General features: G+C 42.0%; 1 protein-coding gene across 1 annotated transcript; it reads left to right on the top strand.

The window, feature by feature from the left end:
- Positions 1 to 774: 774 nt before the first annotated feature.
- On the top strand, positions 775 to 5,871 carry DNAJC10 (DnaJ heat shock protein family (Hsp40) member C10). Its single transcript, XM_086921048.1, has one exon. It carries the CDS (start codon positions 1,740 to 1,742, stop codon positions 4,128 to 4,130), a length of 2,391 nt encoding a protein of 796 aa, XP_086777174.1. The 5' UTR covers positions 775 to 1,739; the 3' UTR covers positions 4,131 to 5,871.
- The last annotated feature ends 5,466 nt before the right edge of the window (positions 5,872 to 11,337 follow it).

Raw genomic sequence — 11,337 nt, 5'->3', positions numbered from 1 at the left:
ATATTGAGACCACCACCTGCAGGGTCATAAATTGTAGCCCCGGCCCTATGAAAGAAGTGCAGGTGCAGAGCACCTGCTCAAATTAAGCACTGAGAACTGCCCACTTTGGAACAGGGGGTGGTTCTCACCAATCCCTCAACATCCTGTTATTCTGGCAAATCATCTACACCCCCCCCCCCCCCCCACCCCGCCTATAAAATATGAATGTGCCTTGTGTAATGTAACTGGTGTTAATATAAAGCGCTCCAATACCAAGTTTGGGCCAAGTTCGCGTTTTGTAAGACTGCAACCAAAAAAAAAACGCTTACAGTGCATCGGCGCCATCTTGGACGGGAATAGGCAGCTGCTCGTCTTTCTTGAGCAAAATCCGCAGGCTTGGCATAGTGCTAACGACGCGGTGATTTTCAACTAAAAAGTAAAGTGCTCTTACTACTGCGGGAAAGAACAATGTATATGATACTGGAGCACAATTTGTCACGCATACACATCATAATTTAGAAAATATTTAACATTTCAATACCAATTATTCTTTCTACTGTTAACGTAAGATATATAACTACCGACTGTTCATGGTGTTTAGCATTCGAACGATCGCTTGCCAGAATAAACGCACGTGTAGGAGAACTGAGAGAGAGAGAATAGATACATTTCGATGTACGTCTTCTACTGCGAGATATTAACCATTCTAAGATGGCCGCGTTGGAGACATATCATGTTTCGTCCTTCTTTTGTTTCCGTCGAGGGTCCTGCTTGCCGCTTGAGAGAGCAGGAGCGGTGAGAGTGAACTTCTTCTGGAAGGGTGCGCCGTGCTGACGGTCCCTACCAGGAGGTGTGCCGGATCCGGCTCCGCCGTTCCTGTTTGCTCCTCATTGTGTTCCTGCATCAACGCGCGTGGCTTCCCTTGTCGCCACGTAGCAGAAATTGAGTGGTACGCCTGAAGCAGGCAGTTGCATTCCTTGACAGGACCGCTGCAAGTGCCGGCTCAGAACCGACCCTGATTCCCAGGCGGGACACACGGCCTCTCCATCACTGCTGCTGAGGGGATCGGACTGGAGCTGCACGGCTCAGAGAGGGACAGAGCCTGCTCTCACGTGGGTCCAGTTCAAGCTCTGGTGCTCTACTTCACCCGGCAGCCAAGTTGTGTTGGGCTTTATTTACCCTGTGGAAGAAGTGACCGGCTCCCCGAAATATCACTGAAATTTAGCGGTTTGTCGAAAATCTGACACGCCAGCGAGAAGTGGTCCCAGATATCCTTGGCAGCAGAAGCATTACAACATCCGAGGAAGATCCGTGGAAGGGAAAACGCAACATAACAAAAACTTCGAAGTCAAAAGCTAATCAACCACAGCAAGAATCAGCCAAGAAAGTCCCTTAGAAACGAGGGCTCCAGAGAAACATCAGTAAGAGTGCAAGAAGTAGATGCACCGACAAATTGGCAAGCATCCGGTGCAGCATTTCATCAGTGGAAGCAACAAGCGCACCAACAAAATCAGCGAGAGATCCTAGTGACAGCCTTAACAACCTGCAGTGAAAGGTCTGTAGAAGTTGTGGACTCGTACAATATCGGTGTTGTCGGTATCCACAAGATAATTACCTTCCTAAGACTGTGCACGAAAAACATCATTAATGATTACGCGCAATGCAAATGATTAAAAAGTAACCAATGTGTTCTCAGTGAAGAAAGGGGAAGCTAATCGCTACTTTTTATGAACTTTGCTTGAACTGAGGCAAATTTGAGTATGGCAATGGAATTCAGTCTCCCCCAAGGTCGTATTACAAGAACTGCTTTGTGCCTGCTTTTTGTATTCCTGATTTCTTCAGTGTTTGCTGCAGATGATTACTATAACTTACTTGGTGTGTCCAAAGAAGCAAGCAGTAGAGAAATTAGGCAAGCCTTCAAGAAGCTAGCGCTAAGACTGCATCCGGACAAAAATATGAATGATCCTGATGCGCATACTAAATTCGTGAAAATAAACCGAGCATATGAAGTACTAAAAGATGATGATCTCAGGAAGAAGTACGACAAATATGGAGAGAAAGGCCTGGAAGACGACCAGCACGGGGGAAGATATGAAAGTTGGAACTTTTATCGCTATGATTTCGGGATTTATGACGACGATCTTGAAATCATAACTCTAGACTTTGGGGAATTTGATGCTGCTGTGAACTCTGGCGAGATATGGTTTATCAATTTCTACTCCCCTCGATGTTCACATTGTCATGATTTGGCCCCCACATGGAGAGAATTTGCCAAGGAAATGGATGGCATAATACGCATTGGTGCTGTGAACTGTGGTGATAATAGAATGCTTTGCCGCAACAAAGGAGTTAATAGCTATCCAAGTCTACACATTTTTAAAGTTGGAACTAACACTATAAAATACTATGGGGACAGGTCAAAGGAAAATTTGATCACTTTTGCTATGCAGTATGTCTCAAGTTCTGTAACAGAGCTATGGGCAGGTAATATTGCTACTGTTGTTGAAGAGTCCTCATCCTCTGGCATTGGTTGGCTGATCACCTTCTGTGCAGATACAGGGGATTGTTTGTCTACACAAACACGTCTTAAATTGGCAGGAATGTTGGAAGGTCTCGCAAATGTTGGCTGGATGGACTGTACTACGCAGGGCAACTTATGTGACAATTTAGAAATTCCATCCAGTACAACAGCATACTTTCCACCAGGGCAAGAAATAAGTAATAAAAATAAAGAAGGTGTTTTGTTTGTCAGCACGTTGGAAGCTAAAGAGATATATACCGAAGTTATGCAACATCTACCAGATCTTGAAATTATCAGTGCAGATTTGTTTCAGAACAAAATGGCTCACAATCCTTGGCTGATTTTCTTTACATTTGGCGAAGACTTAAAGTCAGGCATGCCAGAGTATAAAAAACTGAAAGCTTTATTGAAAAGGGAGCATATTCAGGTTGGGAAGTTTGATTGCCGTTCTGCACCGGATATCTGCAGTCAACTATATGTTCATCAGTCTTGTGTGGCAGTATTTAAAGGGAAAGGAATAGAGGATTATGAAATTCATCATGGAAAGAAGATTATCTATGACATTGTTGCCTTTGCTAAAGAGAGTGTTGCTGCTCATGTTGTAACGCTTGGACCACACAACTTTCCTGGCAATGAAAAAGAGCTTTGGCTTGTTGACTTTTTTGCTCCCTGGTGCCCTCCTTGCCGTGCCTTATTGCCAGAATTGAGAAAAGCATCAAAGCAACTCAATGGCCAGGTTAAGTTTGGCACCCTTGATTGTACCATCCACGAAGGGCTGTGCAACATGCACAACATTAGAGCCTATCCAACAACAGTTATCTTCAACCAGTCCTACATTCATGAATATGGAGGGCATCATTCTGAAGAACAAATCTTGGAGTTTATTGTGGATCTTATGAATCCTTCTGTAGTTAGTCTAAACATGGACACCTTTAATGAATTGGTTAAGAAAAGAAAGCATGATGAAATATGGATGGTAGATTTTTATGCCCCATGGTGTGGGCCATGCCAGGCTTTGATGCCCGAGTGGAAACGGATGGCCAGGCTTTTAAGTGGAGTTATCAGTGTAGGCAGCGTGGACTGCCAAAAATATGCTTCCTTTTGCCACCAAGAAAATGTTCAGGGGTATCCCGAAATTCGACTGTTTCCCCAAAACCCAAATACAGCTTACCAGTATCATAAGTACAGTGGTTGGCACAGGGATTCTTATTCTCTCAGAAACTGGGCTCTCGGATATCTTCCGCGAGTTTCCATTGATCTGACGCCTGAAAGTTTCAAGAACCAAGTACTTCTTGGCAAAGATCATTGGGTAATTGATTTTTATGCTCCCTGGTGTGGTCCTTGTCAACATTTTGCTCCAGAATTTGAAGAGATTGCCAGAACTCTCAAAGGGAAAGTAAAAGCTGGAAAAGTGGACTGCCAAGCATATGACAGCACATGTGGCAGTGCTGGGGTCCAAGCCTATCCAACAGTAAAATGGTATGCGTACTTGGGTGAAAAAAAGAGAAGTGCTCATGGTGAATATATTAACAGCAAGGATGCAAAAGTTATAGTTGATGTATTGACACACAAACTCGAAAAAATAAAACCTCCAGCAAAGAAAAAGAAAACTAAAAAGGATGAACTCTGAACTTCACTAGAAAGACTTCACAAGTACATTGACAAAATGAGACCAGCGAACACAGAAAATAGGTCCTCTTTGGAAAAGCATTTCATAGAGCACTTCAATTTTCTGTTACGCCTACTGGTCTTCATTGATAGGCGTTGCTCTTTGCCATTTCTACCATACAAGCTGTGACCAGAGATATTTAGAAGGCACTGGAACTTGAAACAATGCGTCTTAGGTGGTGGAAGTTTTAAACTGGGAATTGTATGAAGAGTAATGCAAGTTGAACTCTGGATTGGGACGAAAGAGTTATTTCAATAATTTATGCTATTTTCTGTTCACTTTTATGGCATACTGTCTTATGGTGACAGGGCATTACTATCCCATCTTTCATCAGCTAAGTTATTCACTATTTTATTTGGAATTTCCTGTTAGCGGGCACCAGCCCAAAGTCATCCGAGAGCTTTACAAGATAAAACATGCATGGTTAACACTCAATATTATTAACCTGTCTCCTGAAACACATTATAAAGGCAAACTGAAATGTATTAATGGATGGAGCAGAAAGAAAAGGTTTATACTTTTTTTCCCTCGGGTGCCAATACAATGTGATCATTTTAGTGCCAAAGAGTTCTAAAAGTGGTTGCCATGTCGGGAAGGGTCTGTGAAATTGTATTCTGGGAGTGTAATGTAGTCCCTGCAAATCTCAAAATTACTGGCTAAGGGAAGAAAGTTCAGGACCCCCTATGCCTTAATCAGTTGTGCACAGGAGGGATGCCTGGCTTCTGCCTTTGCACTAGACAATAATGGGAGGATTGGGAACCCCTTTTGTTATGATCTGTTGGCTAACAGTAACTTCAGCAGTCTGCCTCCACTGTGATTTGATCTGCTTGTAACTCCAATCCATAGTATAGCCTGCTGCTAAGATATATACTGATTGTTGAAGACCCTGAACCCACGTTATAGGTCCAGCTGCATGCAAGGGTCTATAACGTGGGGAGAGGGACTTTAATAATCGGCATAGCCTGAGGCAGAAGGGCTAAAAGGCTATTCGAACATTCCACCCACTTAGGGTAGAATGTACTAAATTAAAAAGGGAGAAACAGAAAGACAAACTTTGGAATGTTGGAGCAGAAGCCTTATACCAGACATTATAAGCCCAGAGCAACTCCATTGTCTTCAATGCAACTCCCAAAATTCCAATGTTCTAATAAACAATCTGATACTTTGCCTTCAACAGTGTTGAGGCTTTACTAACCTGAACCAGCCCAGGGCATATCTTTGAAAGTCTTCTGTAATCCCATTGACAAATAATGAAAACCACTTTGATCATATGGCAATAGAGAAACCCTTTTGAGTTGCTGCTTCCCATACTTCTTGTCTGTACTTACTCATTTGCACTTTGGCTCCTAGCCTTAACAATCCAGCGCGAGGCGTGTTCCATCCCTGTATCTGAAAATGTAAGTAATCATCAGTACTGGTTTTCTACCTGCCAGCAGGCCTGCAATTTTGTATTTATAAGAATGTATTTTCTCAACTTATGTTTTATTAACAATAGCCCCCAGAAGCAGTTGTTACTGTTATGTTTATTGTAGAAATAGCTCGGAAGGTTGTTGATACACATTTCATTTTTGGGGAAGTAGAAAGAGAGATCGAGTTTATGATTATTTAATGTTCTGTGGTTTAGTTCTTAGACCAAACAGAAAGTTTATCAACCTTAAGATTTGGGTAATGGATTTTTTTTTAAATTAAACTGAAAATTAAAGAACTCGCCTCTTTTATTTTACTGGTACAAACTTCTGTGTAATTGCTAAAGAACTGCAGTTTGATCATGGACATATTAATACAACAGCATTTATGTTTGTGAGCTTGCACTTAGCCTGAGAACTAAGAAGATAGTGTGGACTGGCACTGCTTTATTCACGGGTGTCATTAAAACATTAGAATAAAGAATGCTACTGGTGAACTAGAAACGTGTCATAACAATAGAAGAGGTATAATCTATGTAGCTCCCTTGAATTCGGACAATAATTTTACTTTTTTATGTTGTATTTCCCTGAAACAAAGTTAAATTCCAGACCATGGGCCCTTGATGACACTGAAGAAATAAGAACTGTATTGCGGCCTTAACACGGGCTGCTTGAAACTAGACTCCAGCATGGGGACCCTATCTAAAAATGCAATGTTATGACGGGTCTTGATTATTAAATGTGGCTGGAAGGGTGGTAGAATAACGGTGTCAACTGTTTGCCTGCCAACAGTCATTGAAAGAGAAGGAGGACGCACACTTAGTACCGCAGGCCTCAAGGAAATTACTACATGACAAAGTCAAGTAGGCTCATAGAATACATATTTGTGTTTTTACTTTAGAGCTGAACACAAGTTTTAAACATGTTTTTAGTGGTTATTTTAACAATGGTGGTAAGTGCAGGTAGAGTTCTGGTCAACCGTAATTTATCTGTCTCGCAGAATGCACCTGTAGTACACCATTTTGTTTTGTGAGTTTACGTTTCACGAACAACATAGACTCTGATGGCACTATTGTTAGTACATTGGATTCAGTCATGTAACATTGAACTTATTCGTTGGCAATTGATATTTTCATCTTCCTATCAGAATTGGGAATTGGAGGTTGCTTGTTCTTGCAAACATGAGAATCTCATCTTTGTACTCCCGTTGCTTGTGAGTGACTAGATGTACCTCCAGGTTACTGAGTGTTGGTGTAGATACCGTGTAGGTTCCCGGGTCTGCAGACCCTCCTTCCCCATTCAGTTTCTGTCCTTACCCATTGAGAAACTAACATCCATGATGCCACTACTTTTAAAGAAACTATCAAGAGGGTTTATTTCCAAAAATAAGTCAGGTCAATTAACATACCCATTAGATTATCTTTCTCGAGTAGATCAGATCCCAGGGCAGGTATTCCAGTACACCAGACGTACTTCAGCAAAGTTCAAGACTGCCCCTTCCGTCTTGCTCACAGGGCACACTCGCTCTCGTTCATATATGCACAATATGAGGTGATGTTGATATTAACTTTCATAACAGTTAATGGATCCGTTTGCCCCAAACCCCAAAAATGCAACCATCATTTTATTAGGGAGGGCAGCACAAGAAGCAGGGAAAGAGACTGTGACATGTAAGTTTGCTGGACTGTTTCTGCTCTTGCATTTACCTTAAGAGCTTGGAGTATAGGCTTCAGTAGCATTTCGTATGAGAGGTCTAGGAAGTAAGGAGGACCTGTCTGACCCTTAGCATTGACATGTTTTCTGGTTAAACCTAGTCTATAGACTTGTTCTTGTGCTTTGTCCGACAACCTCTTTTCAAAGCACCGTGGTGTACCCAGGTTACACAAAAGGACTTCAAACACCTCTTCGAGAAATGCCATTTTGTGGTGAAACTTGAAAGCTGAATGGCTTTACAATGGAGCTGAAATTCGTGTCCAACACTTTAAATGTTCACTGTACAACGCATTTCTAATAGTATTCAATAATGACCACTACTTTAAGTTCATAGTTGTAGTTTGGGTGCCTGCTAATCTGTCCCAGGAGGATATGAAATGGGAATTTAATTGTCCTCTGTAAACTTGAACGTGATGTTAGAAACTAGTGTGGCTGAGACAACACCCAGTCGGCACTCCCTGAACAGCTAGACTTCATCCCCATTTACAATCCTAACTTTTCCCCCTGACATTGTGAAAATCCAAATCGTCGCCTGCCTTCAGTGCCACATGCATGCAGTGTTTGCCTAAAACCTGAATATAGAACCATTAAGCCATAGCAGCAGAATCCCTCCGGCTGTGTGACTGCGTTTTTTGAGGCTTAACATTAGCAACAAAAAAGTCCTGACTAGAATGATGCTTTCTTAGGTCTTCCTACTAGTCATGGCAAGCATTTACAAAGCCTATAGGTCTGGCAATGGCAAACTGGTGTATTTTTTTTTTTTATTGCAATCATATGCAACAAAAATAAAAGAATACATGTGTTACCATATGCCTGCAATAAAAACATAATCACACATGACTTTCTAAGAAGAGTATGGGTGCTTTCTTGGAGGCAGACGTAGGAACCTTTTCAGTTTTAATGCACATCACGAGAAAATAGGACTTTAAATGCCACAAAGAAAACGTATAGTCTTTTAATTACTGTAATCTGAAGCAGTAGACTTAATACACAAGGGTGGCTAGAAAAATAGAGGATTACAAAATGGAAATAAAAAGCATTGGCAAAGTGAATTATTAGCCTATTCTTCTCGCACTGAAGTGCACTTCTTTTTAGGCGGATATTCACATGTGATCAGGTGAAATGACATCACTCACTGATGAAGAGAGAATATCTGAAATGGGCTGGCCCAGTGACCCATGCTGTGCTCTACGGCGGGTGGGAGCATTGGTCTATTCAGTTGTCATTCACATTTTGCTCCCATTCACTACAGCTTGCAGTATGGGCCCAAAGGGTCAGCACACTTCAGCTATTGGGTATCTTCACTCACTGTGAGTGATGGCATTCTGCTCTTCCACAAAGAGCACATCCTCACACAAAGTGGTTCAATTCAGTGCCTGAAACTACTATGGTAATGTGCACTTTTAGTAACCAAAACATATTTTGGATTTTAGCCTGTGTTTTTATTTATTTAACGGTGAAGGATGAAGAGCTCCTCAACAATAAAGTTTCACAAAAAAACAAAACAATCCTTGGCAAAGCTATAAGGCTGGTAGCCGACACCAGCCTCGTTGGCTTTGCTAATAATACTGCTAAGGCTGGAAGAGAACTAAAGCTGTGGGTAGGACAGACTTAAAATGCGAGAGACACAGCTGCAAGCTGGATTGTTCTGCTCACTTGGAGAATTATTTATTAGCTTGGATGATAAACCCACCTGTATTTCATGCAATACCGTAGGTGGGACATGACTGTTTGGACCAAGGCACACTTGTGGTGAGCAGTCAGTAGGTGAGTTTAAGATAGTGCTGTTAATTTGGTGACTGCTTTGAATTGGGCTGAGAAATGTAGCTCGAAAACCCCCAGTGTGGCTAATCTTTGACGTGGGGCAACAACCAGAAGCAAGATTTCAGTTTTGGATGCTTGGAGACCAAGCCTGTTCGCAGACTTCCAACTTTGGACATGCACCCACATAATTATAATAGCATTTGTATTTGCAAAGCGCACACTCTTGACACTGAATAATGGATTTTTGTTATTCATTTCACTGGCGCTCATTTTATCTACCTCTGAATGATGAAAAGGTGACTCGACCCACCAGGATTTGAAACAATGACCACAAGGCCAAAGGCTGTAGTCCGGTGAGCCACCAGACCCAGCAATCAGTATCTGTAATTAAAACTCTTTTGGATCCTGAATTGCATCTGGGTGTACTTTGCTAAAATTGGTTAACATGTGGCACAGTGCTACCATCAATGCATTTAAATTTAAGATCATCAATGATGGTCTAAATTCTGGTTTAACTCCATAGGCGATATCTGTATTCTTGGAGACGAATACAACTTTACCTGTTTGGCAACCTCTGTAGGACTGCTTGAACCATACAAACCGGGTTAATACTTCCAGTTGCAGTAGAAACTGACTAATACCACTATTAGTGGTATGATTAGTATTATAACAGTTGTAGTAAATCGTGTAGTATTGATGCTGGCAGTATTACCCATGGTAATCATTTACTTGGTAATATTACATTATATTGGGGACTCTCCAGGTTCACTGCATAGTTTACTAAGCCAAATCCAGTGAATGGGACAGAAGTGCGAGACAAGAACTGCAACGTATTAAGATTTATATAATACGCCTGGCCCTCTGTTTCTGTGGTTTCCGGGTCAACACTGGGCAGCTCAGCGAGTTAAACCCCAGCTGCTGAGTTTCAAGTAAAAAAGAAAAATCCACGTACCCTACCCCTCGTCTCTCCACTTAGCTCAAACAAGGGTCCCACCCCAATAAAGTCAGTGCTAAAAATATGGGGTGCCAAGAGTCGTTGTCCAGTTCAAGGTCTTATAGCGGAGCTCTGCTACTGTGTCCCTGGGATGTAGTTGGATGTTCAGTAAAGAAGCACCTAGTGCCTTGTATTTACAGTGGCTACAGCTGTGGGTCAGCACTGGCCATGACATTGTCAAAGGGAGCAAATGAGTCTTTGCGTCAAATGGCGCGTTGTGGGTAAGATTTGCTAAGGCAGGACACCTGTAGGACCAGAGGGCTTCACCAGTTCTAACTGGTGACTTTGCTTTACGGCCATGTGTTTAAACAGGGATTTTTTTGGAACAGTAGCAGTGGTTCAAATGGCTCCAGAATAATCAGTTGGCTCCAGCCTATAGATGAAGAGCAGCTAAGAATAAAGGTCTGTACCTCTGAGCTTGCAAGCATTGTCACTGCCTCCAGCCTCCTCACAGCCTGTGGTTTGGGGGAACGAGCCAGCGTTTCTCACAGTGGCGCTGTACTTTTGGAAGGCGCTGCGGATTAACAGCTCCGTTAAACGTGGAGCACATCAACTGGGTTTGAAGATTTTAAGGTTCATTGGAGGAACACTGTACAGCAGGGTGCAGTTTCCAAGACATGTAGAGAACATTTATTTTGAAAATTAGTTGAATACTATCCGAAGAGGTAGCAGGACAAGTACTTACAGTAATGGCAAATGTAGCAGTAGTGTAATGTGTAGGTGGGCAGGACTTCCAAGAATATATGTCTATGGCGGTGTAAACATGGAAATCGAGGATACTTAAGTGTGGGTGTACATAGGTGGGGTAAAAGGATCAACTTTTGTTTTTTAAATTGGGTGTTAGGATTACATAGTTCAGGAGTGTTCTTAGAAGGGGCTCTGCTTATGAGTTAGAGAAGCCTGCTGGGATGCTTTAAAAATAAAAAAAGATAAACCTTTTACTTTCATCTTTGCTGCTGTTATGAATTTGTAGACTATATGTCCCCTTGTCCGATGTTCCTTCTTGTTTTCCTGGATGGAAAGCAGGACACAAAGTCGAAGGCGCCCATTTGAAATTTTTTTTATATATAAACGCTTACTAAAGAGTGTTTGCACCGAAATCTTTCCTTATATAAAACCTTGGTAGGAAGGAATATTATAATGTATGCATGTAAAGACTGTGCCGCCTTTGTTATACACACAAAGGTGTGTCCCAAGTCCAGCACCATGAAGCTATATAAAATTATACTAGGGCTCAGATTTCAGGAGTCAACAGAAGGCGCATTCTGAGGCCACAGGTTCTAGGTGGTTT

This window comes from Lissotriton vulgaris, chromosome 5 (genome assembly GCF_964263255.1).
Source record: "Lissotriton vulgaris chromosome 5, aLisVul1.2, whole genome shotgun sequence".
Lineage (NCBI taxonomy): Eukaryota > Metazoa > Chordata > Amphibia > Caudata > Salamandridae > Lissotriton > Lissotriton vulgaris.
The sequence above is the reverse complement of the archived record's forward strand: the minus strand, read 5'-3'. Positions and strand labels throughout refer to the sequence as shown.

Bases quoted from the DNA above. Each gene is read 5' to 3' on its own strand.
- DNAJC10 (XM_086921048.1), top strand. From the start codon at position 1,740: ATGGCAATGGAATTCAGTCTCCCCCAAGGTCGTATTACAAGAACTGCT.